The 26,771-nt window shown below is 40.6% G+C and overlaps 2 protein-coding genes across 5 annotated transcripts in view; both read right to left on the bottom strand.

Annotated features, from left to right (window-relative positions):
* Positions 1-5,660, bottom strand: part of cdk5rap2 (CDK5 regulatory subunit associated protein 2) — a 34,030-nt gene extending 28,370 nt beyond the window's left edge. The window contains exons 1-2 of one of the 4 annotated variants that reach the window (XM_004549774.5): positions 5,443-5,660; positions 2,595-2,650 (exon numbers count right to left, since the gene is read on the bottom strand). In XM_004549774.5, coding sequence (XP_004549831.3) covers positions 2,595-2,650; positions 5,443-5,495 — 109 coding nt within the window. In that variant the 5' untranslated portion in view covers positions 5,496-5,660. Of the gene's footprint in view, positions 1-2,594; positions 2,651-2,853; positions 3,056-4,518; positions 4,726-5,442 lie in introns of those variants that run through there. The other 3 variants (XM_004549775.5, XM_004549777.6, XM_023155203.3) reach the window with 3 other exon arrangements.
* Positions 5,661-8,948: 3,288 nt separating this feature from the next.
* The window catches only part of col27a1a (collagen, type XXVII, alpha 1a), a 65,808-nt gene continuing 47,985 nt past the window's right edge, over positions 8,949-26,771 (bottom strand). Inside the window, exons 27-61 of the mRNA XM_004549767.3 lie at positions 25,496-25,549; positions 24,793-24,846; positions 20,060-20,113; positions 19,810-19,854; positions 19,320-19,364; positions 19,076-19,129; positions 17,982-18,035; positions 17,618-17,671; positions 17,456-17,509; positions 17,246-17,299; positions 17,030-17,137; positions 16,894-16,947; positions 16,684-16,791; positions 16,534-16,587; positions 16,381-16,434; positions 16,132-16,188; positions 15,970-16,023; positions 15,837-15,890; positions 15,685-15,738; positions 15,044-15,097; positions 14,738-14,845; positions 14,419-14,526; positions 14,005-14,112; positions 13,848-13,901; positions 13,090-13,152; positions 12,961-13,014; positions 12,840-12,875; positions 12,695-12,712; positions 12,548-12,583; positions 12,422-12,448; positions 12,273-12,323; positions 12,022-12,190; positions 11,828-11,937; positions 11,508-11,726; positions 8,949-11,379 (exon numbers count right to left, since the gene is read on the bottom strand). Coding sequence (XP_004549824.3) covers positions 11,233-11,379; positions 11,508-11,726; positions 11,828-11,937; positions 12,022-12,190; positions 12,273-12,323; positions 12,422-12,448; positions 12,548-12,583; positions 12,695-12,712; positions 12,840-12,875; positions 12,961-13,014; positions 13,090-13,152; positions 13,848-13,901; positions 14,005-14,112; positions 14,419-14,526; positions 14,738-14,845; positions 15,044-15,097; positions 15,685-15,738; positions 15,837-15,890; positions 15,970-16,023; positions 16,132-16,188; positions 16,381-16,434; positions 16,534-16,587; positions 16,684-16,791; positions 16,894-16,947; positions 17,030-17,137; positions 17,246-17,299; positions 17,456-17,509; positions 17,618-17,671; positions 17,982-18,035; positions 19,076-19,129; positions 19,320-19,364; positions 19,810-19,854; positions 20,060-20,113; positions 24,793-24,846; positions 25,496-25,549 — 2,481 coding nt within the window. The 3' untranslated portion in view covers positions 8,949-11,232. The remainder of the gene's footprint in view (positions 11,380-11,507; positions 11,727-11,827; positions 11,938-12,021; positions 12,191-12,272; positions 12,324-12,421; positions 12,449-12,547; positions 12,584-12,694; positions 12,713-12,839; positions 12,876-12,960; positions 13,015-13,089; positions 13,153-13,847; positions 13,902-14,004; positions 14,113-14,418; positions 14,527-14,737; positions 14,846-15,043; positions 15,098-15,684; positions 15,739-15,836; positions 15,891-15,969; positions 16,024-16,131; positions 16,189-16,380; positions 16,435-16,533; positions 16,588-16,683; positions 16,792-16,893; positions 16,948-17,029; positions 17,138-17,245; positions 17,300-17,455; positions 17,510-17,617; positions 17,672-17,981; positions 18,036-19,075; positions 19,130-19,319; positions 19,365-19,809; positions 19,855-20,059; positions 20,114-24,792; positions 24,847-25,495; positions 25,550-26,771) is intronic.

Below are 26,771 nucleotides of genomic sequence, written 5' to 3'. Positions count from 1 at the left end.
ATGCACCAACAGCAAACAAGAAAGAATTATTAAAGCTTAGGAAAAAAAGAAAACAGACGAATCTGTACGATTCTGGATGTAATGCTATCTCTAAACTATCAGCTACTGTCTCACAGTCATTTAGCTTTCTGATTAGATTATTTACAGTTTCTCTACATTGGTAAACAATGATCGGGACAAGGAACAGGAAGGCTTCAACTCGATATCTGTTATGCAAATATTTGGCTACAGCGGAAGCCCCAAAACACTGGCCACGGTCCCCAAAGGCCAAGTTAGGAAACAGTTGAGTTCCAAGACTGCATAATGACTAAAAGTATAGTTACATAAAAAGAGCACTTGTGATACCAGAAAGATTGCACAGACAGAGAGAAGAAAGGAATCCACTAAGTCAGTAGTGTCAAACTCCAAGCCTCGAGGGCCGGAGTCCTGCAGGTTTTAGATAACACCCTGGGTCAACACACCTGAATGAAATGATTAGCTCACTACCAGGCTTCTAGAGAACTTCAAGACATGTTGAGGAGGTAATTCAGCCATTTGAATCAGCTATGTTGGATCAAGGACACATCTAAAACCTGTAGGACACCGGCCCTCAAGGCCTGGAGTTCAACACCTGTCCTGTGCACTAAGTATTAGCAAAATCTGGACGCAAACATCGTCCAATCAGTCAATTCAAACTAAAAAAAACATCACAGAAGCCATTATATAACTGAAAGTTTGCCATAAATATAGCACAAGCTTAAGCTTATTTGTTTGACTGCACAATCACCTAACCTGAACATGAATACATCACTCCATGAAGTTATGTGCACAAAAAGTCTGGGGAAAAAAAATCATTTACTAGCTGCAAAAAACATTTGCAATATCTGCTATTTACATATCGTGCATGCCAGAGTTATTTCTGTTATTTGTTTTCAAGTATTTAAGTGAATAAAAGGTAACGGCGCCTTATCATTTTAGGAATGCGGTTTGTTTTGAATATGGAAGCCTATCCAAACCTATGGATTCATCTATAAAACTGTTGTGATGTTTAAACATCTGCAGGTGCTGCTGAAAAAATGTATTTCACTTTATTTCAGATATTAAAACATTTGCTAACAAGAACAGTCGTTTTATCCAGTCGTCAAAACAGTGTTATTGTTTGTGTCTGTCTGAGCACTGCAAAACAGTCGGAATATAGGTCAGATGCTGACCTATTAGGGCTGCTCAATTAATCGAATTTTAATCACGATTACGATCTGGGCTTTCAACGATCATTAAAAATGACTGAGCCGATTATTAGCCCCTCCCTAATTTATCCGCGACACCTTAAAGGCCGGTCCGTGAAAATATTGTCGGGCATAAACCGGTCCATGGCGCAAAAAAGGTTGGAGACCGCTGATTAAGAGGACCCGAGGGAAGCTCGGAAAGCTAAGCAGAAGTTATTTGGAGAGTGACTGCCGTTGGTTGAAAAGAGAGTTTAAAAAAAAAAAAAAACTTCAGTGGTGTTGCACACTATTTTATATTATTTTTTTAAAGTCATTGTTAACCCTTTAAAGCCGGTCAGAGCAGCACGCTCCGTTTTGCGTAACTATTTTTAAATCCCTGTAGAATCTGAACCGTGTAAGCTAGCGCAATAATTTGTTTTGCATATGAAACCGGAGGAATTGTACTTACATCTGATGCCATCAGCTTGTCCTCGGTCACGGTTTCGTTCCACATATAGCTTTGCAAAAATTGCATAAAAAGCGCTTGCAGGAACAAAAACATAATATTCCAGAAACACGCTTTGCCGTTCCTATCAGCTGTTCGTAACACTTCCCACAGTGAAATGATGCACATGCTGTTTTCTTTGCAAATCTGCATCATAGGATTGTTTTTTGTTTTTCCTGCAGTATATAAAAATTGCTGTATCTCCAAAATAAAACTATGAAGACACTCAAAATAAATTTCCTGTTGTTGTAAACTATTTTTTGCAACTTTATTGTATTTAAAGTTTTGAGGGATAAGCCTCTTAAATTTCTCCAAGTAGAAATATATGTAAACAAAACAAAAGCGATTTTCAATTTTTTTTGTAGTTTATTGCACTTTTTTGCAATTTATGTAATTACTATGGACTTAATGCATACATATTATTAAAATATGGGCTATAACAGTTGTATTGATGTATAGCAACTTGAAATGCTCCCACAAATGGCACTACAGCATGTAAAAAAAATAATATAAGCTCTGGTGGACTTGGTTCTATAGTAGGTCTTAAAGGGTTAAATAAATATCGTCAAATAATCGTGATCTCAATTTCAGTGAAAATAATCGTGATTATCATTTTTGCCATAATCGAGCAGCCCTATGACCTATATCTATAAATTAACCATTTATTGGCTTGTGTGTATAAATCTAACTCTGTGTATATTTTTGGCATACATCAAGAAGAAAGTATAAATGGGATTAGCTTATTATCATCATCCAGCTATTCCCTCATCGCAGCTCTGAAAACAAAAGCCATGGGGTGGGTGACAGCAATGATTCAGCAATGGCATTAATTAATACACATGAGACGAACACACCTGAGCATGAAAAATGAACAGGGAGGAGAACAAAAGAGAATCTTACTGTACCTGACATGCTGTCTGCAGAAAATTCTTCAGCACCTATGGAATCAGGCAGCCGGCAGCTGGGGACACAATCATTTGTTATTCATGCAGCCGAGTCACTATGAATATCTGACTAAATATCACTGTCACACTCCCAACATATTTAACAAAAAAACCCGCAAATTTAAAAAAAAATAAAAAGAACTAAAGCTCTCAAACACAGCAGACACCGATTCATGTGTTTCAGAAAAACACAAATTCATGATGTTCACACATTACTCACGCTGGCCAGTTCCACTGAGCCCCAAGGATGCTCCATAAATAGCTTAAGAATGACTCTCTGCCTTATTTACATCCACTATGGTAGAGCTGCCTTTCTGTGTGTGTGTGTGTGTGTGTGTGTGTGTGTGTGTGTGTGTGTGTGTGTGTGTGTGTGTGTGAGAGAGAGAGAGAGAGAGAAAGAGAGAGAGAGAGAGACCATGTGCCAGTGGCAGCCTGGAAGACAGAGAAACCAATGGATGGAGATGGCTTTCATTTGTGCACAAGCAGAGCACTGTGGCTCTGATCAGCTAAGCGTCAGACAGTGATGGGACGGTGGCGTCACTCACTGACACAGTATAATACACCAAACACCAGCAACACACACATCTGGAACCAGGAATGCACCGCTACACCACAACCGGGCATACCAATAACTATCATGTGCATAAACAGGAACATGAACTATCTGGGCCCAGGTTCATGTTCCTCCACCCTGACCGTTGCATGGAATAGCATGAAGTTCAGCAGTGAATAACTTCCTCCAAAACCTCTCTGCATTAGAAAAACCACAGTGCTACTGCTTCTTCGTTGAATTCCCCTGAGTCGATTTACAATTCTAATCAGACAAATATATTAAAATATTTTGTCCAGGTTCAGTCCTTTTCCAGGCTTTCTGCGACTCTGTGGAGACTGAATGTCCCTGCTATAAATAGGCTGTTTATTGCTTCTAAAGTTTCAGACTCAAACACAATGACACTGCTCTTTCCCATCTTTGTTTTGAGGAACGGGTACATTACAGTGATTTAACGAAGATCCGACGTCAACTGAAAATAGTTATTATTATTATAATTTAGAATAGCAAATCACAGCTGATGCAATTCAGCAACCAGAAAACAAATCGGTCAAATACTGCTTGTTCATGTGCATGTGCATGGATAAAAGGAACACAGTATCCCTCCACAAACACACTGAAGGTCGGTAAAACTCTGCTGACAAGTATTGCATCACTGAGGTTTCACATGCCAAGAAAAACCCCTTCCTGTGTAAATGCAGAGGAAGCACTCTACAGCAACAGCGTAAAGCAAGAGCCATAAACACGTAAAACAACTTCCAAAAACAGCATCTCACATTAAACCTTCCCATAAAGAAGCCAAGACATTAACACTGACCCCTTTGAGTGTTTTTGACAGAGTTTTGACAACGGTTCAGTTGTAGTAACCCCTCCAGCACCCAGTGGAAACAATGTAACAGCATGTAAACAGTGACTTCCTCTTTTTCTCACTTTGTTCAGCTGCTACTGGAAATCATGAACGCGGCTAAGCTCACGCACAGTAATTATAAAAAAAACCCCCACAACATTAAGTCGAGCAAGGTCACAATTTCGAAACTAAAAGACTAAAGTGAGTCGGGTTTCAGAATTACCCAACAATGCACACCACACATATCAGCTGACATCTTGAATTACTGAGGTATGCTTACCACCTGGATGAAAGCTTTTCCACCAAACACAAGCTGTGCCTGGTCCTTAAAAGGGAAACTAACAAGGGGACACTAAACGCATTAAGGCAGAGATGCGAAAACTAGCTTATCTGTAAGAATGAAAAAGAAGCTGTAAACTAGCTACATTGTTCAGCACTACCCAGGAAGAGCACAGTGCAGCAAAGCTAATGATGAACGCTTCACCTACCACAATCACGCTCTTTCTCCACGTAACGGAGAGCACGCGGGAAAAAAGGAAAGGAAATAAATATAAAAATGTTAACTCCTCATTTTGTGACAATAGTGGCAGAGACGCCGCTGATGCGGTCTGACAGTGCTTCTCATAATTTCCGCTTTCTTTCACTCTCTGCATGACAGCTCAACACGTCGTGCTGCCACTCGCGGCAACATCACAGCAACATCGACAGAGCTGAGTATGATTCGTAACCGTGCCACAAGCAGTGGTCAGTACAGAGCATCCTTTCTGGACCAGTGTTCACAGCCTATCAATTCACCCCCCCCCCCTCCCCCTTCCTTCATTGGCATTTTCTTCCCAGCTAAACGAAACGTTACTACCGTTAGGTACGCATTTACTGGACTTCGATGTTAACTGTTTATATGAGTAATATTTTCCCAAATAGTGTGTATGTCAATATGACCTGCTGCAGACAGACAAGCAACTTAAAGTGGGAAAAACTGTGTATATAGCAATTATCTATGGCAATTATATATTTAGTAGCTTTTGTTTTGTTTCCGTTATTTCCCCAGCACATTTTCATAATCAAATCTATATTACAGATGGCTACTACAACATGGAAGCACAATTTTACATGTACGTATGATCCCCTAAATAGAAGATGACCTAATATTGCTACACCCAAATTATAAAACAGACGTTTCTTGTTAAACCTACAGTAATAAAAGCTAAGCAAAGACATTTTCGCAGACGACTGTTAAAGAACTTCATTTAGTATCGTTGTGTGTCTAAAACAATACAACTCGAGAGCTTTGGTCTCATAGGCAGGCCCAAGCAGCGGTAACTATGTAAAATATTGTTTTCAGAAGAGCTAAAACATACAGTAACGCTCATACACGCTAGCGTTAGCCCGCTAGCTTTTGTTGACTGTTTTACCTTCCGTTGATGTCAACGGGGAGCGTCACATCGTCCCCCACGACGGAATCCATAATTGTGGTTCACTTATTGTTTGTTCTCGCCAAAGCAATATATCATTTTACCGACTGGACGCAGTGTAAAGTTCAAAAAGCGGGACGGAATTCAAAATAGTCCAGGCTACCGCCATCATGATATGGTAAACGTCACCATTGTGCACGTTGGAAACTGGTGCTGCCTTTAGGCGCTGCAGGAAATATTTGTAACGAAACCTAGCCTGTGATACACCGAAATGATTAGTATTATGATGTAAAGTTACAACAAGCCAGACTGTGTTTTCTTCTTATTTTAAGCTTCATGTTAACATTAGTTCAAAATACAGTTAGGTTCAAGATAATTATTGCTAATGACCTCAAAGTGGGGATATTTTTTCGAGCAGGTCGAAAGGCAGCACGGAGCTGGGTGGATATAGAGACAAAGCGATTGGCCAAAGCAAACACCGTGGGAAGGTTCATAAAGGCTCAAAAATACACACGCTGTCAGCTTGGATGTTTTTTTTTTCCAACTGTCATTCAGCCAAAGGTATATTTCTGTGCTCGACAACTCCATTATTGGAAAAGACGACTTTTTAATTATATTACCCAATAATCCGTATCCTGTTGACTTAGTATTGATCCAAAACTTCCACTTTTGGATCATTACCAAGATTGATCCAAAAGAGAAAGCGCCAGCATTGATCTAAAACTGTAAGTTTGGATCAATGTTGGCGCTTTCTCTTCCCGAGAGCGCATTAAGACTAAACTAATTTTACTAAACTCCAAAAGGAAATGAACCAGATGACAGATTTGTGTGTTTTTCCGCATATTTACTAGGATGGTAAAAACATCCTTTAGGATGATTTATATGTGTGTGTGGTGAGTGGGACGCCGGGTGTGTTGCTTGATGCCGCAGCATAATTAACATTTGCTCCACTAAGTGGGCTAATTACAACATTTAGTTAAACGACCTTACAGTAATGGCTTCAGTCTCTGTATTTTATCGTCCATGCAAGTTCTGAAAAACATCTATGCCCTCCCTTGTGTAAGCATCTGCTGCACATGAAATAAATCAGAGAACAATAGCGACAGCATGTGGTGTAATTCAAAACTTCAGGCTGTATTCATTATTATTATTATTAGTAGTAGTAGTATTATTATTATTATTATTATTATCATTATAGCTCAATCTCTAAAGGCTTTCAGTTCTTTGCGTGTCATTTGTTTTGGATTATGTTATTCATTCACATTTTGAGGTGAATTCATACAAACACAAAATGGACTAGAAATCACTAGATTATTTTCTTTTTCTATCAAAGCGCATTAGTGAAGAACGTTTTTCCACCATCAGAGAACTACTTGCTCTAGATTTGGAGGCCAAAATAAACTAATCCCTTTAACTTCTAAGGTTTCAAATATGTGGACATAGAAAAATCATCTGATCATCAGCCGGTCTTAAAATTGAGTAATTACAATCTCACATGAACATATTTATGGGTATTATCATGTCATTATCTAAAATGAGGGCGGCTGTGGCTCAGGTGATTGAGGGTGTCATCTACCGATCTCTCCCTGGCTCCTCCTGTCCATATGCTGAAGCATCCTTGGGCAAAGTACTGCATCCATCAAAGTGTGAGTGTGTGAATGTTAGATAAACAGTGAATAGATATAGATAAAAAAACACTTTATGAATGTGTGTGTTATTGGGTGAATGAGACTTTTAGTAGGAAGCACAGTGAATGCTCAAATTGAATAAAGGCTGGTATATAGATACCAGTCCATTTGCCAATTATTTATTTAAGAAAAACTAAGCCAAAATACAGAAGTGGTGTGAGATTCAATACACCTTCACTTTTTCCATTGAATTAGGAGGGTAAGTAGCAGCCTGGTGCTGCTAATCAAATGCATTTGATTAACTGATCATCAAAGGCGTGAGCACCTCTATAAAAACAAACATTTTAGCATTTTGCTCATGAGGAGCATTCAGGTGTGTGTTCACATAATGCCGTGGAGAAAAAATATCATCTATGACAAGAGAAGCGATTATTGCTGCCCATCAGTTTGTGAAGGGTTATAAGGTTATTTCCAAATCATTTTACAGTCAGAACAATTATGGAAAATATTCAGGACATGTCAGTCTTACCAGGAGTGGAAGTTCAGCAAATTTACCCCAAAGTTAGACCATACAATCTTCAGAGAAACCGCAAAAAACCTGAACAACTACATCTCAAACTCTAGAGGTTTTAGTTAGCAGGCAGTGCAGTGAGAAGAAGATTGTAGTGATTGTTTGAACGAACACGGCAGCATTGCTGAGGTTTGCATGGTTGCATCTGAACTGTGCAAACCACAAAATGACTGGAACAATGTCTTTTTCAAAGATGACAACAAAGTGGACATGTTTGGCCATAATGCATAACACCATGTTTGGTAAAAACCAAACACAGCATATCAGCACAAACACTTTATATCAACTGTAAAGCATGGTGGTGGACGGGTGATGATTTGGACTACCATGGGTCCAGGGCACCTTGGAGTCACTAAGTGCACCACAAACTCCTCTGTATAGCAAAGTATTCTGGAGTCAAATGTGAGGCCATCTGTCTGACCGCTAAAGCTTGTCTGGAACTAGGTCATGTAAAAGGACAATGGTCCAAACCACAGCTGCAAATCTACAACAGATTGGCTGAAGAAGAAAAGAATCAAGGTGGTGCAATGTTTCAGTCAAAGAGCTCAACCTGGCAGAAATGCTGTGGTTGGGCCTGTGCAGAGAAAAATTCCCTCAAACCTCAAGGAACGGAGGTGATGCCCTCAGTGAGGTCCAGACTTCAAATGGTCACTGACTACAAATTAATTGCATCAAAGTATTAAAGCTGTAAACCCTGAGCCATCAATAATTGTGCAGTTCATTTAGGTTTCTTAAAAACAAAACACATACACACTGATGATGTAGAGGTATTTAAAAAATGATGTATTAAATATGATTAAAAAAACCATGATTATCATGGTTAAAAACAATCCCTACATTTGGATTTATGTTACTTTCTGTTCGGAAAATTTTGAGTCTTTAAAAAAATTTATCAGTTTGTTATTTTTTAATTTGTCCAGAGAAGCCACAAGACCATGTCCAGAGGTAAAATGACAAAAATGGTGTCCATGTTCCAATACTTAGGATCCTGAAGGCCTCTACTCAGGTGTGAGCGATGAATCAACTCACCACGGTGTCACCTTGTGGAAAAAGTTACACCCGTCTGGAGTCATATTGCAATGTCGAAACGCTCTATGTGTTTAATTATAGCTAAGTTGTGCAACCAGTGGCCCGAAAAGCCTTTGTGTCCTTATAGTTCAGCACATATAGATTGATGATATAGAGTGTCGATATTGTTTACTGTATGTCAAAGCCACACATTTTTGCAACTTTATTAGGTTGGTAAATAAGTAAAATATGTTTTGCATCACAGCTTATGGCCAATGGTTAAAGTAAAAATCCAGACACAAATTAAAAGTATTTATTTAACAAATGGACACCGAACAATCACTAAAGAGTAGACAGAGAAACGATGAAGGCAACAGAAACCGTCTTGTTCAGAGTTGGAGGACTTACTCGCTGCATTTGGCTGATATTTCCGAAACAGATTTGAATTATAAAGGCAAGAAAAAAACGTTTGTCCAAGTCCTGCGTAAAATTGTGAGGTATTCTTAGCTTCTTGAAATGTCTACAACAGATTTACAAAAGGAAAAGGAAAATAAAATTCACATATTTGCATAATTTCTTTAAAAACACAAGTGATAGAATAGCACAATCCTGGTACAGTACATGTTTGATTATCATAGAGGAACATAACGGAAAAAAAAAGTTACAAAAATAAAAGAATTAACATTGCAATAAATTTGTTCTCTGGAGTCCCAAATTTACACATAAAACAAATCTATAAACTCCAAGACCAGTTGGGATAACTGATTTTTCGAAAGTTGTCAGAAAGAGTAGTATTGCTTCAACCAACAGAAACTTGCTTCAGTCAGCAACCACATTAACAACATTAAATAACATTAAATTAGCAAGAGGGGATCCATTGTATACAGCGAGGTTTACACAATTATACACATTTGTGTCCAGCTACATCAAAGAAATGTTTTTTTTAATTAATATTATTATCATTTAGTAAAAACTATCTCCACTAGTGTGTCTCTACACTTAATACATACACCTGTGGGAGAGAAGGGGCTTTGTACAGAGAAAACAATTTTAGCCTTAAAAAATACTTCAAATGCTGAGATTTATGCGGGCATGCAAAAGCAGAAATGTTTTTGGGGTTTTTTCAGTAATAAGCTCTCTAATACACCTACAATTGCAGCACTGAACACATTTACATAAATGACAGATGACTGACTTTATGGGAATTCTGTAGTGCTAGATGGGATATCGCTATTATAGTGCATTATACAGCTATGGCAATATTTTTTGATTTGTTTAAGCATGCAAACACTATAAACATTGGGATATTTTTGCACAGTGGTGTAAATACAGCACTATGGCTAGCACCTTAAACAGTTTACCTAGCACCAGGCAGTAGAGCGACGACAGGCTTAGAAATGGAGGTTGATTTGGATTCCTGTATTCACACTACTCTCTCATGTGGCTCAGTTCCCCTCTAAAGATTGCTGTATAGGTGGGGTAGGAGAGGTTTATGACTGATGCTGATTTAAAAAGAACACCTACCTTTTACTGTAAATGATAAATAAAGAAGCAAGGACACTCCACAGTTAGAGAAACACTACTGAGAACCTGAGCTCCATAGTCTCCCTAAACCTGACCCCTAATCTCCATCTAAATTCTCCCTAATCATCAGTGGCATCTGGTCTAGTAAGTATTTAATATACCCCCTGTGGATAGGTATTGGCTTGTGGCTTTGGATGTAATTTACTGAGGGCTAACTGTGTGCCACTGGCTGTTTCCCACATCAGGGAAATCTCCCAATGGAGTAAAACAAATATAAATGTGACTTCTGCTCAATTTAAGCAAACAACTCTCCCTCTGGATTGATTCACCTATGCCGGATCACGAGAAGATGAGCACCAAAGGCAAAAAAAAAAAAAAAGGCACCCCTGACAAATCCTTCCATATAGATTTAAAACACCAAATTATCTTCTCGTTTTCTATTGCACTTAAAGAATATTATTATTATTATTATTACTATTATTATTAATTTACATAAGATATACAGGTATAAAAGTTAATTATAAGCATATATATATAAATATGTACATTGAACTAATCCGGATTACTTTAATTCTTTTCTTCTAGCAGAAATAAATTTCTGGTATTTCTCCCCCAAAAGTACGCTCAGTATACAGACTGTATACAAAAATAAGTTACTATAATGTCCACTGATTAACTTGGCCTTTGTCTCCCTTCACTTAGAAATGTTCTGGAGAGATTTTGTGGCATAGCGCCTTTATTTTCTCCAAGTAAGCGTATATGAGAAGATCCTTTTCGAAGAGCCTGAAGAAGGTTGTAGTGCGAGAACTGCCCTGTTCTTTCTCAGCCCTTCTTTGCCCCCGGCTCCAGCCCGAGGTCCCTGTGCTTCCTCCCTCTGTGTTTGCAGTCCAGGGAGTTTGGCAGAGCGAAGCAGGATCTGTTTGGGGGTTGGTGGCATCTTCTTGCTTGGACAGTGTTTGGCCACGGTTTGGACATGGTTTGGTTGGTTGGGAGATTGCGCCATTCTCCACCTATGCGAATGTATCTTGTTCCATCCGTCTTTGCTCTGAAGACACAGGCTCACAGGAAGCAAACAGGGCTCACTTCCAGGTGGTAATGAGAGCCGGGACTAGCTTTTGGCAGGTTGTAAATGTCAACCACAGGGAGGAGTGTGGGGTCTAGGGAGTGGAACACAAAATGGGTCTGGTGCCAGCGCCCATCTTTTATCTGAAATATTGAAAATATCAGAATTAGAGCAACTTTTTTATACCCACAGTTTTTGGTATGCTTTGAATGCTTTAAATTCAGTAACGATATAACATGTAATAAACAAGATAACTGGATCTCAGTCTTACCCAGCAGGAATCCTCCAAGACTTCTGGCTCCAACTCTCCTCCCACCTCAAACACCTCCCCACTCCAGGCCTTGAATTTCACAGACCCCTGTTCAACAGGCTGATCCTCAGCTGACCTCCAAATAGAGACATCCAGGCAGTGGATGATGATGTGCTGCACGGCCTCTGAGCTCAGCAGGTGGAGGAAGTTCATCTGAACACGACCAACACTGACTGTTGGCTAGAGAAAAGGAGATGGTTAACAAGTTTATTTTATGTGTAACCTTTATAAATATTTTATAATTTTGTGGAAACTGGGGGATATCACTATCTCATGCATACTTTGGACACTGTTAATGGTTTCAGGCAAGTCTGTCCACCTCCGGTAAAGTTGCAGGTGACTTCTATTGTGTCTGACATGCAACCCAGGTTGGGGTCAATCCAGTACGTGCCTGAAAATAAAAACATGTTTTAGGATCATTTGACTATCTATACACAAAACTGTTCACCCTCTGTGCCGTGCACACCATTCTCACCATCATTTAACTTCTGTTCACAGCTGTGCAGGTCCCTGCAGATACGGGCAGGGTTGGTCCGAGTGCCCAGTGGGTTCTTCAGGCTCTGGATCAGGTTACTGAGGTAGTGGAGGGTCTTGAAGATCTCTGCACCTTGGTCCAGCATCGGCAGGTCCATCACAGGCTTATTCTAAAAACACAAGAGTCTTTTAAGTTGTCAACAGATTATAAAGTATAACAATGGGGAAACACTATCAGCATTTTCCACTAACCTCAGTCCTGAGTGGGGTGGGTAAATCCATAAACAATACACCATCTTCTTTCTACATCAAAAAAACCCCCAGTTTGAATTTAATCAGTGACATTGTATCTTCTAACACATATCGGGTGTAATGAAACCAGCAAGTATAACATGTCTTACAAATGACAGAGGGACACCTGGAGGACCCTAAAGGAAATAAAAAACAGGCATTAGGCATTAGGCTTGCATGTGTCATGCAAGCTGGAAAATAATATTTGGTTAAACGCTGAGGGAAAAAAAACTTACTGGACGTCCAGGTGGTCCACGAGGTCCAGGAGATCCCTAACAGGGAAGAGAACATAATTTTTATATTAACTTTTTGTCATTCAAGTCACCACAGTAAAATTAAAATCCATTGTAACAGGAGGGAAAGACGATGCTGTGCAAACATACCCTTGGACCTTGAGCTCCCTGTTCAGAGAGAGAAAAACATATTTTTAGCCAGAATTCTGCAATCAACTCTGCTTTTTGCACTCTTAATGTAAACAAATGGGGAAAAAACAAGTGATAGATATGATAAAAGACAACGAAAACTCACAGTCTCGCCACGATTGCCTTTCTGTCCTCGAGAACCCTGTAAAGTGTACATAAACCAGTGAGTATGCTGAAAGACATCAGCGCAGAGAAATGTCAAAGCTTCTGTCATGTACAAAACGTACTGCTCTTCCATTGGGACCAATAATTCCTACGGGACCAACAATTCCTCGTCTACCCTAAAGGAGAAAAAAAAAAAGAATGAGCATTCCAGAGCTTTTTATCAGAATGATCTAAATCATCACGTTACTTACCACTGATCCTTGGGGCCCTTTTGGCCCTCTTATGCCCTTTGGCCCAAAGTCTCCTGGAGGCCCCTGAAAGTGATACATATTTACACACAGCCATTACACACTTTGTCAGTTTGGCCTAAAACATATGTTTACACTAACCTATCTCTGACTATAGATTTTGCTTCATCTCGGAACACTGGATAAGCTCTGATGGCTTCAATATTGAATTGAATTTAGGAAAAATGAGCTATAGTGGTCTTCCCCGCCATGTGACATGATTAGTCACACACCAGTGTTTATTTGACATTTGTATAAAATGTGATTTATAGGTTTATAATAGTACACAACACAAACTTGTGCAAGCACCAACAATTTCAGCTTAGTCAGGGCCAGGAGTTGCAACATCTGGTCTAGACCTGAACAACAAATCAAGTGTAGTGTTAGTTCACACAGGGCACCAAGTCAAGTTCAGCTGAAGTCCTGGCAGATCAGATGATGGCTTACCCTTCAATGATTTCAACTAGGAATTATCATAAAGGGCGTACTCTTTATGCTGCTTGAGTTTGCATTTGCTGTGCAACTGCAAGCCGCTTTGTAACCCACCCCCATCTGAGCTCCTCCTTTTCGTTCTCTTCCTGTCTTAATCAATGTCATTGTCACGTGTTGTCTAAGTTACCTGCACTATTCTGTCCTCATCTAGATAATAATGACTGTGTACTGTAAATGAACTGCCTTAAATATGTGTGGAAAATTTTATTAGTGTTTTGTTGTACACGTACCCTTGGTCCAAAAACTCCCAGAACTCCTGGAAAACCTGACTCTCCTGTGTCACCCTGAGTGAGAATTTAATGAAGAATTAATTTAAAAGGAAAATTAAATATAACTCAACATCTACTCCTTGTTATGTATACTACTGTATCTGTTGCTGACACTCACAGGTTGTCCTTTAGGTCCTTTGTCGCCCTGTGGCCCTGGCAATCCCATTCCACCTTTGAAGCCTCTTTTTCCGGGAGGTCCACTCTGACCCGGAAGACCCCGCTCACCCTGAATGGATGAATGACTGCATTTTTATTAAGGCTGTCATACTGTACTAGTATAGTATATTCCATCCATCCATTCGCTTCCGCTTATCCTTTTCAGGGTCGCGGGGGGCGCTGGAGCCTATCCCAGCTGTCATAGGGCAAGAGACGGGGTACGCTCTGGACAGGTCGCCAGTCTGTCACAGAGCCAACACACAGGGACAGACAACCATTCGCACTCACATTCATTCACACATTCACACAGTATATTGTACTAGTATATTCCTTATTTGAGGTAGCTATTGCTAATTGAAAAGAATATCCCTCCTACCTTTGGTCCAAAAGCTCCCTGATCTCCTGGGAGTCCTGGAACGCCAGTTTTACCACGCAAGCCAGCTTTTCCAGGAAGACCAGCCTCCCCATCGTCACCATGCTCTCCCTAGATTCATTTTGAGAAGGTAAAATGAGGAAGAAGAACATGTTTAACTGAGCTGATAAAATAAAGAAGGTTTTATCCTGGCATTAAGAAGACAAAATTCAAAAGCAAATTCATCAGGCTGTTTCGCATCTTTTAAACTCATTTCCTGGATGGAAACAGGATTTAATGGCCACTAATGAAATGAATAATATGATTTCCTTGATCATCTCACCGGGATTCCTTTACTGCCATCTTTTCCTGGGACTCCATCCACCCCGGGTACACCCTCCTGACCTTCTCGGCCCACCACACCTCTAGGACCAGGAGGACCACCTACACCCTACAGAGCAGAGCAGGCTCATCAAATAACTACAGCAAATCCTGTGAAATGCATCATTTAAGCTCATTTTACTTGACAATGAAGACAATCCATTTTACCGAAAACACATTTTTTCTAGACAGATAATTTGCAAAAATGTTTCTTTTTAATTAAACACTAAATGAACCTGCTGTGGGTGTATGAAAACAAGTCACTTACTTCTGGTCCTCTGGCTCCTTTTGGTCCTGGCTGACCCTGTTTGCCTTTCTGACCCTTAAGAATGAGAGATAGAAAGTTTTAAGTGTGCAGTTACTGAACAGGTATTGATTATTAAAGGTGTGTACTGACATTTTTAAAACACATCTCTGGTAATATTAAATGCTTACTGGGATGATCTTTTGTTGTTAGCCCACATTGCACAGTGCTGTACTCTTTGGTAAATTTTTCTGATCATGCACAACATCAGCTCATTTTTCAACTTTTGCAGAAACCTGCTGATCCTTTTGCAGCTATTTATGTCTCTATATAAATAGAGTTAATATGATGCGCATTTATATGAGGTAATTACTTTTTATGCACTGAACTAGCATTCTATATTTTTATTAGCAAAACTGTTCAAATTATTTATTCCAGTAATGGAGTAAGTACTCCATCCTACCACCTCCCTACACCAAAGTGCCAAAATGTTACAAATATGTCATTTAAAAATTGTACATTGATAGTTGCATTTTATATTAGCTTTGTATGTCAAAGGACCCATTATGCAGACTGGACCATTTCCCAAGCTGTAGACCAACTGTAACATATCGTTGAGAACCTTGAACCCCACACACATCATCATTTTTGTTTCCCATCCTTACTTGATCTCCTTTGCCCCCTTTGGGTCCTTGCTGTCCTTGAGGTCCAGGATGTCCCTGAAATTGACAACTGTGTTAATGAAAGCATGTAAAGACAAACCAGGTGACTGTCCCTGGTGTTTGTATGCCTGAAAATCACAAGTTTTGGCACTTACTGGCAGTCCGGGAGCACCGGGTCTACCTCGCTCACCATCCACACCAATTTGCCCCTAAAACATAACAACAGATTATAAAACAGATAATCACAAATTAATATTATAAAAAATCAAGTGGAAGGATGGTCCTCACTTTGTACCCAGGATCTCCTGGCTCCCCTCTTTCTCCTCTGTCCCCTGGAGGTCCCTGATAAGATACAAAGTCTATTAATAAACTGAAAATGACACAATTTCTGCAACTGTATAAAAGACAAACACGAGAAAGAGAAAGGAAAGTAAGTTGGGTGTGACTTACCATGTCACCCGGAGGACCAGGAGGACCCTCTACCTTCCCATCATCCCCTTGTTCGCCCTAAGCATAAAAGTAAGAAAAATTTTACCCAAATGTTTTCGAGTAATACAAACTTTCTTGATGATTTAAGCTTTTTTGAAATGCCCCCTGAGTGTTACATATTCAGCTTATTCCAGGGGCACAATAAGGATTTGGCCTATGATACAGTGAAAGAGTAAGAGAAACACGCCACGTAAAGTGAGCAATGCGTACCTTTTCACCTTCTGGTCCCTGAGGCCCTATGGGGCCTTGAGGTCCCTGATGGCCCTGCAAAGAAAGTCGCAAATAGTCATATTATCTAAACTAACTATAACAAATGCTTCATTGTGCTGACTCTGATGTATAACCTTAACAAAACAATCTTACCTCATAACCTGCAAGACCAGGCTCCCCCTGTTGACCCATTCGACCGGGAGCGCCCTATAGAATACAAGTGTTGGATCTTCAATTGTTTTATCTATTAAAGGATTATTACGCAAAGTGCTTGTGATTTACATTATTACTATTCCACCTTACCACATGACCAATAGTTCCTCTGGAACCCTTTTGCCCAACAAAACCTGGCGGTCCAGTCTTCCCCACTGACCCAGTCTCCCCGAGGTGACCTTGATTACCTTTGGCACCCTAAACGTACAGGATAAGAAGAGTTAGAATATACCTGAGCACACAGCATTTGTGTATTTGTTATTATTTCTGAATACTTGTTAGGTTATTTGATGCTAGCACCTTTGACCCTGGTTTGCCTTGTTCCCCAATTTTGCCAGGCTTCCCTTCTGGACCCTACCATGACAAAAGGTTTAGAGTGAGGTTTAAAAGTCTGTGCGTGTGTGTATGAATTTTAAAAGAAAGACAGGTGACTTACCCTGACACCAGTGAATCCAGGACTTCCAGGGGGGCCCTCCTTTCCCTTTTGTCCGGTTTCACCTTTTTCTCCTTTGTCACCCTCCTGACCCATGTCACCTTTTTCCCCCTAAAGGTGCACGATGGACAGCGGCACTCTTACACACCAAAACTAATGCTTTGGTTTGGAATACAGCATGGAGGACAGTTACATCACGAAAGGGAAAAAACATCTCACCTTGGTTCCATCAGGACCAGCCGGACCAGCTTCTCCCTCTAGACCTGGCTCTCCCTGCGCGCACACACACACACACACACACACACACACACACACACACACACACACACACACACACACACACACGCACACACGCACACATAAATATATTATGCTTATGAAAGAAACAAGAACAAAGAAGACTGTACAGCATAATTCAGATAAACATACCCGCTGTCCTATTAGTCCCTGCTCTCCGATATTCCCAGGAAGTCCAATGGCTCCCTGACACATAAACACAGATAGCTCTTAAACTTTGATATCCTGTTTACCACTACAGAGTAAAAACATAGAGCACGCCCAGCTAAAACTACAACAATATTATTCTCTCACCTTCTCCCCTGGCTCCCCTGGCAGTCCTGGTTCACCCACTTTTCCTGGAGGACCCTTGAAAACAGCAGATGACTCTTTGACATTTCATATGAATAATATCTCAACTTTTGTGTATGTATTGGCAAAAGAGAGAGGCGAGAGAGAGGGGAAAAAAAGAGCCCTTTGTTATGTAGCTGACTGATTAAATCGGACAGATTGGTTAAATTAAAGAGCGTTATTGATCTACTGGGGTAGGATGAGGAACAGATGCCACATATTTATTAATTTAGTTTTCACAACACCCTTTTTGTGCATGCAAATAAATAGCGTGACCTTTTGCATGTGGAATATGAATCCACGCTTGTCTGTAAGCGAGGTCTCTCACCTTTTGACCAGTCTCTCCCAAAGGTCCGATAGTCCCACGTGGCCCTGCCGGTCCCTAAATGACAAGAGAAATAGAGATGTTTCAGCCTAATTAAAATCAACTAGATTGTCATGTGCACAGAAAGAAAAAGAAAAAGGAACCTCTGGCTGATGTTTACTGTGAGTGTGCCAGTGGCTGATAAATCAGCACGCTTGCAGTACCCAGTTTGGCTCTGAATGCAAAGACTAATTGTGTCACTGATCCAGCTTCTTAAATACTGATGCTTTGGCACAAAAACTTCATAAATAATGTCAGGGTACATTGCAGCCCTTCTAGCTACAAGATTGCAGCACAAGAAACATAATTGTGAAGAATGAATGGAAAATACGATTTTTCTCTGCTCTGTGGAGTATACAGCAAGAGAAATTATGTTAGTGATCAATTTTCTACTTAAACAGGAAACAGGAGAATATCAGCCTGTAACTCTGTCATATTAATGAAAACAAAGAGGGATGGGGTCTCCAGTGCTGCTGCGGGAAAGTCAGTATGCATGCAAACAGACACATTTCTGAGCCTCTATTTGTGCTCTGCCTGTCCCGCTGTTCAATAAAACAAAGCCACAAGAAGGAGAGCAAATCTTTTAAAGTAAAGACTGGATCTATTATAGCAATAGCAATCACGTCTACTTCCCTGCAAGTTCAGCAGTTTAGCGCTTCTATAAATGCGGAGTTTCTTTTTCAAAGATCAATCTTGTTTTTTGTCACTACAGAACAGATGTGCAAAGAATGAGACAATTCTCTGGCTGCGCCAGAGGAAACATTTAATACAGGCGAATATATTTTTAATAGGCACTCAAAAATGTCTCATAAACTAGCTCCTGGCTTATGGGGGCTAACAGGGCTGGGCAGAGTGAACTACTCTACCAAAAAGAATTATTAATATTAAAACTCTCAGAAGAAGGGAGAGGAAGTTTGATGAGCTGCAATGAAAATACGGCAAAAGACTGAAAAGGAAGGAAAGAGACTGTGGATGGTCGGAGATATCAAAACAGGAAAGGTATAAAGATGATGAAGGAATACAAGAGACATATTTGAGAATATGGAAGAGGTTCATACTGGCTCGCCCGCTATTCCCTTGTCCCCTGGAGATCCAGAAGGCCCCTGGATACCCTGAAAATTTAAAAATCACATTTAAAAATCAAAAGAATGGCACTGCATTTCAGGTGTGATGTCAGATACAGTATATTCAGAAAATGACATCAGCAACTATAAAATAGAGAGAGTGGAGTTTCATGACTTCATCTAACCTTCCTCAGTTGTATTTGTTCAACATTCACATGTATGATTATAATGAACTTACAGAAAATCCTTTAGGTCCGGTTTCTCCTGGTTCTCCTTGCTTTCCCTGGAAAGACATAAAAAAAAGAATTAAAACAAAACGGTTCTACAGTGCGTATTTATAAACTTATGATGTAATAACACATACGATATGTTATTTGCCTGTCTAGCCATACAAACAAGTGTATCTTTGTGAAATCTATTACACTGATTCCTATCATGTTGCATTTACAACCATCTCTATAAATAAAGATCACTACAAGGTACTGCAACAGCTGCTCAGATACAGTAAGTCTCAAAGTCTCAAAACAAACAAAAAAAAATCAAATAAAATGAACAATAAGTTGTCATATATGTAAATCTAGGCCACAGACTGTGGGTCTCCACACTGTCGGTATCATGTATGTCCTCTAAATTATGCTGAGGTCTCACTCCTCGGGAGGAACATAAGCACCAAAAAAGTACATGAGAGGAAGAAGTGGAAAATCAGAAAGGTACCGCAGGAGCTTTACCTGCGGTCCAGGGAAACCTAATTTTCCTGGAGGACCATCAGGACCCTGCAGAGAGGAAGAAGGATGAGCGCTAGCAACTGTCCATACACATCAGTTTATTTCATATTTCCAGGTTTCAGAATGGAAAAAAGAAGATGTGTAGCCATTTTTTGTGCTGATCGTTGCTTATTTAGCAATTTTGTTCTCTTATATGCTTTTTTTCTGAATTGTGTCTGCGTGATTTGATAAAAGTATATCCCAGCGTCCTTACCTTCTTGCCCTCTAATCCAATCTCTCCAGCTGGACCGTCAGGCCCTTTCGCTCCCTGAAACACAAGACAGCTGTCACTCCACCAACAGAGGTCACTGTAATACTGCCAGAAAGCCACAACATACTGTAAACAAACATCTCTGTACACTTTGACACCAACACTTACAGTGTCCTGCATTTATCAGGGAAATATCAAAAATAAATATATCTGTGTGCTTGTAGTTAATGTATGTACATGTGCACAGAGGCTTCATGTAAAACTATTTCAATTACAAGTCAGGGCATGCACATATGCATACTGCTCACACTTAAACACACACATTTTTAGAACAGCTGTCTCTTTACTTTACTTGTATCCACCTGTCAAATAATCATTGTAAATCCACTAAAAGGCCTGCTAGTCCTGTGAGTAGTGAAAATAAATAGGAACCAGGCAGTATACCAGCGCAGTCCATCTGCTCTGCACCTGCATCCAAACCATATCTGTTGTCAGCGCTGTGGAAGATACTGGCTCACTAACATCGAGAAGATGCTCACTGACTGTGACTGTGTGACACCACACGGGTCAGTCGGATCTGATCGGATCTCGGTGGCTATAAAGAGTGAGCGTTTAACTGCCCCTTTCTCAGGATAATTGAAATATTTTAGAGTGGAAATCAAAAAGCCTATAACATGACAGCCCCACAAAGGAGGCCTTGTTGTGAGAGTGATTGATGACTGGGCACAGTGGGAGTTTGGCCCATGGAGAACAACGCTAGCTGAAGTGCTATAAGCCTATTATACATGGAGCTGGATGAGCACCGCTCATTAACATTCCTGTCTGGGGTACCTGCTACCCACTGGTTACGTTTACATAGACTAATTAGCTGACATGTACGGAAAATATTTTATTCTATCTAGGCAAAGAAAACATATTTATGCCTAAAACTTGATTAACCACATCAAGAGAGTCAGCATCTATATGAACTGGCCGTCTTGGATGATGCCAAGAGGGAGGGATGATGAGATGACTCTTCAGTATGGAAAACATTAGCAGAGGATTTCTAGTGATTAGAAGTCATGAGGAGTTATTAGACACAAAACGTGATTGGGTGACTCCTTGTGGCTGACATCCGCAAGTTTTACTGGAGTTTTTCTTCTTTTTTTAAACTAGAAAATAAAAACAGACACAGAAAACGACAGCAGTGGCACTAACGCCCTACAGGCTGATGTTGGCGTGCAGTTTTATCTCCCTCTTTTTTTCCCCCACAATATATGCATGTCAGAAAACAGTCTCTGCAGAGCCAGATGTCACAGTTCACAAGGCCTCGTGCTTCAATCCAAGTAGGGAAAATCTAAAACACATATGCTGTTCAAATGGTAGTTGTATGCAGTCTCATTTCACACTAAGATGCTTTATCCAAGCGTGACAAAGTCTTTGATACAGAGCTGTTACAAAACAGCCTTACTTCATTTTCTTCTGTCCAACGGGAACATTAAATTGCTTGTGTCAGCTCGGACTTCATCGTGCCAATCAGTTTGTGTTTACTTGCTTCATTAAACGTGGTGAATGCTGAATACACTAAAAGCTTTTTATTTTAAAAACTGTTGCTGGGACTGAGCTTGTGCACATTTAGACAGCGGGGGTGAGATATGAGCGTCTGCGGTCGCACACTTAAGATCACAGCTGCTAACAGAGTCTGTGAGAGAGTAACTCCTGGCTTGCTACGCTCAGGTTTCTAGTCTTGGAAGACCCAGCGTACTAAGTCATGTAGCAGCAGGCAGATTTATTGGCAGTGGAAGCTGCTGACATTAGTAATAACTGAAAACACAACTTGAGATTTTAGAGCGTGGCCAGGCCCATCTCCCATAGATTCTTCAGATGAAGAAGCTCAACCCTTTTTTACGCCACTTTCCAGCTGGCTCATTGGACCCAAAGCAGTAAAAAGTTCCCAAACTAAAAACAGGCTAAAACTGAGGGTACGTTCACAACTGTGAAGTAAAACTCACCGTAAACATAATTATAGAAATTGTCCTCATTATCTTACTCAGAATTCATTATTATTGCACCTGAAAGCATATGTTTAAGTGGGACTTCAAGAATTTATTTGCTTCATGGTGTTCCAGATGTCACATTTTATGAGCAACATCAATTATTGAGGATTGAAATTTCTCTTGATGGTATTTATCCAGATACTATTTCAGGTCTTAGTCCCTGTTTGCCTGGTTATCGTCTTTCAAGAAAGCACTCTGGAGTTTTATGTGTTTTTTATTGTTCCCGCAACGCTGAAATTGAAGAAATCGCACTGTTGTTATTGGCATTATCTGTGTCTGCTAATTATCTGAAGTCTATTTGCATAGAGTTTGTTGCCACAACACTGGGGAAGTGTTAAACAGGTCGTAACAGAGAAAAAAAAACACAGGTGCTCTAACTTCCTCTAGAGTACTAAGCAGTGTAAAATAATGTAACTCGCTGCTCCTATCACTTTATAAGTATTAACTTCACAAGTGCAATTTATAATGCTAATGTATTTACACGAGGTTTCAAAAAATAAAAAATATATCAAAAATCTAATAATGAGATTTTTTTAAAAAGGGCGAACAAGGGGGAAAGAATAGGAGGGCAACAAGTAGGTTTTTAAGGAGACAAAGAAACAGTAAATTTAAGTAATCGGTAAGTAATTTTAGGTAGTGCAGGAATAGTTTTAAGTAAATTCAGGAATTTCATAGAAAAGGAAATTATTCATGGAAAGTAACTTCATGCACTGCATAAGTCATTTCGTGGTAATTTTGTGGAAAAACAAACAATATTTCCCTACCTTACATTGTAAGCACACTATATGTATTATGAAGTGGTTTAACTTCCATGTAGTTTGCAGGAAAGGAGCGTCTCCTTTCCTGCTCGGAAGCTTGAAGGTTTTGCTTACACAGTAATTGCGAAAGAACAAAAATTAAGTTAGACTTTGCTCCATCATTTTAATGGAATTATAGAATAAGACAACATCCATCATAAACATCAACATAATGAATATCAAATAAAGCGATGTAAAAAGGCAAGATTATCCACTCCATAATGTGGCCTGCACCATGATAAGTAGAGCGGGTTCATGATGTAAGATGATGAAATATTGTTTCTTTTTCTGCAAACTTAGCATGAAATTGCGTACTACTAATAATTGCTTATGCAGTACTTAAATATTGTTACTTATTCTAGTGTTTTTAGTGTAATTTCAAATAAAATCCATTGAATTTCTATTTAATTACAGGGGAATTACTCCCCATTCTATCCCTATACAACCGTTGTAAGAGCTTGGTTCGCATTGCCGGCAATAAGTCGGACTCGTTCCCGGTGGGTGATGGGCTCCGCCAGGGCTGCCCTTTGTCTCCGGTTCTGTTCATAATTTTTATGGACAGGATTTCTAGGCGCAGCCAAGTGGCGGAGGGCTTTCGCTTTGGTGGCCTCAGAATCTCATCTCTGATTTTTGCGGATGATGTGGTTCTGTTGGCTTCATCGGGTGAGGGCCTCCAGCTCGCACTGGAACGGTTCGCAGCCGAGTGTGAAGCAGCGGGAATGAGGATCAGCACCTCCAAATCTGAGGCCATGGTTCTCAGCCGGAAAAGGGTGGAGTGCCCACTCTGGGTCGGGGATGAGTTCCTGCCCCAAGTGGAGGACTTCACGTATCTCGGGGTCTTGTTCGCGAGTGATGGGAGAAGGGAGCCAGAGATCAACAGACGGATTGGGGCTGCAGCTGCAGTAATGCACCTAGACCGGTCCGTCGTGGTGAAGAGGGAGCTGAGTGTAAAAGCGAAGCTCTCAATTTACCGGTCGATCTACGCCCCTACCCTCACCTATGGGTAGGGGCGTAGTGACCGGTGAGGTGTTCCAGGTATGTCCCACCGGGAGGAGGCCCTGGGGCAGACCCAGGACACGCTGGAGAGATTATATCTCTCGGCTGGCCTGGGAACGCCTTGGAGGAGGTGGCTGGGGAGAGGGAGGTCTGGGCCTCTTTGCTTAGGCTGCTGCCCCCGCGACCCGGCCTCGGATAAAGCGGATGAAGATGGATGGATGGATGGGATTTACTCCCTTAGTCACGGGTCGTGTTATAAAGCCTCAGCAGTGGCATTTGTGAGTGATGTGTCAGTTTGCTATTAAAGCAGAATAATTCAATCCAATCTTAGTTAATCATTAACATAAACCCTGCTTCCCCAGTTTACTATATTTATCTGCAAGCAGCTTCCAGATGAGCAACAAAAGCCAGATCCCATTTTCCAACCACAACAGAAGTGATGTTGGACTAACAATGACTCGTTCCCATAACCACCAGTTATTGTTCCATTTCTATGGAATGAAGAAAAGAGCATTTGGTTTACATCACCAGAGCTCTTCTAGTGCTCACAATGAGTTCGCCCCCCCCCCAAAAAAGGCTGAAACATTAATTCTTCAACTTTGAAACTGCATATGTGTGCAGAAGCACCCGCGTCCTTTAAAACATCTATAACATCAGCTCAGATCCCGCCACACATCACTTCACCTTATTCACCAAACAGCTCTGAAAGCAGTAGCACAGATCTCCTATAAACACACAGCAGAGGATATGCAAAACAGAAAATGGTGTATATACACACTCTTCTGCCAAGTCTATGATCTGTTCTCAAGGCTGGGATCTGTGACACAGTGACTGCAGAACGCCAGTCAACACCTAAGCTGCAAAGAAAAAACCCCCCAACTAAACTCACGTGAACCTTTCGACTTACCCGCAAGCCTTTAGGCCCTCTGGTACCAGTTGGCCCAGTCGCTCCAGGAGGGCCCTGATAAACAAAGGAAAATGGGGGATAAAGAGAAAACAAGGGGGAGGGACAGAGATAAAACAAAGGTTTACACTGACAGACCACAGAGCCCCCTGGCTGTTGACCTTGCAGGGCAGCCTGACCTCGGGAACATACTATAGGGTTTGTTGTTAGATCTGTCACTCACATCAATTAAAGGGTCTGCTCTGGAATCCTGTCCTGCTGCACCCCAAACCCCCCGTATTTATATTTGTTTTGGTGGCTCAGTGGCCCCTGCTTTCAACCAATGATTGGCCCGCTCTGTCAAAGCCGGCCACGGCAAAGAACGGGGGGCAGGGGAAGCTTCTAATTGGTTATAGGTGTTGGGCTTTTGACTGACAGGAGGGTAATGCACATTCGGCGGGAGGCTGCCAGGTTTTATAATGCTCAGAGAAACCTACAGAATGTGGGTAACTAAAATTACTTAAAATATAATCTACGAATGAATGAAATTAAAATACTTTAAAAAAAATAAGAAAAAGTTAATTGATTAATATTTCAAATGTCTATGAAACAGACACTTACTATTGTTAGTAACCACTCACTGTCATCACTATGATTAGAGAGGATCATATACAACTATGAATGAGTAAAAAGAAAGTGCAAAATATGCAAAAGGATGGTGACTTACTGGTCTTCCTTGTGGTCCAGTAGGTCCGGCCTCACCTGGTCCCCCCGGGTGACCCTGGTGTGCAAACATAGATAAACATAAACTCAGTACATCGATTACAACTGATACACATCAGGAAAAAACACAAAAACAACACAAAATGATGATATTCTGACACTTTCACCTATTACAAAGCAAGTTTATTTAAGCAGAAAGGTGTTGACATAAAGGCCAAACTCATTCTCCAAATTGCACTGAGATGTGTTTGAGGCAATAAATTGTCCATCTTTCACACCCTCATTGGTAGTTCAAACATACATCTGGAGAAAAGCTCTGTCCGCTGGAAAATACGTTTTATGTAACGATGAAAGAGAAAGCGGAACAGAAAGAAAATAGACAGCATGAGGTGATGATTTTATGTAGGAAAACATACTACTTTTGGCTGCTTTTCTCTCTCTCTTATTTTTTTTTTTTTTATAGTAGCTCGTTTTTGGCCAGGCCATTTGTAAAAGCATAACTATATAATGGGGAGTACTTCAGTCATAACTACTCAAGACAGCCGAGTGCAATAAAAATCTATCCAATACACAAACTTATAGCACAGTAGGCGGTTCTGATGTCATGCAGGAATAAAACAAAGAAGCCTACAGTATGAGCACTCTGTTAGTGACTATAGATGTCTGCTGGTCAGCTCCCCTCACATTGTATGATGCAGTCTTTTCCAGAGGGTCTGTTTCTGTTTTGTAGCTGGCCAACACAGAACTTCCTTGTGAGTGAGTATGTGTGTGTGTGGTGAAGTCCTCTGAGAAATCTAACTGGCTGTCAGCCAGCAGGAAAACCTTCTCTGCTTGAGCAACAATGATGACTAAATTCTTATCCACTCCGGCAAGTCGCATACATTAGACAAGTCCGTAAAAGACCCTACACGATAAAGAGTCGACGAACTCTGTTTGAAAGAGCAGGTTAAGCTAAGTTATCCTTTATTGATCTTCCTCTCAACGCTCAACGCATCCTCAGTATTCAGAGCAGCGTGCAGCCACTGTGTGGAGCTCTAAGCCGGCACCTCAGTCAAATCCCTTTGGGAGAGTTTATCTTGTGATATTTTCGATGGCATTTTGAACTTAGGACCTGAGGCGACAGTACTAACCACTGAGCAGAGATGTCAGACTAATTTTAGTTCCTGGGCCACATACAGACCAATGTGATCTCAAGCGTGCCAGGCCAGTGAAACCATTGCATAACAAACTATAAAAAAAAACAAAACATCTCTAAATGTTACCCTTTCTTTTAATATAAT

Source organism: Maylandia zebra, linkage group LG7 (assembly GCF_041146795.1).
Source record: "Maylandia zebra isolate NMK-2024a linkage group LG7, Mzebra_GT3a, whole genome shotgun sequence".
NCBI classification, from domain to species: domain Eukaryota; kingdom Metazoa; phylum Chordata; class Actinopteri; order Cichliformes; family Cichlidae; genus Maylandia; species Maylandia zebra.
Note: the sequence above shows the minus strand (reverse complement) of the source record. Positions and strands in the feature narration are given on the sequence as shown.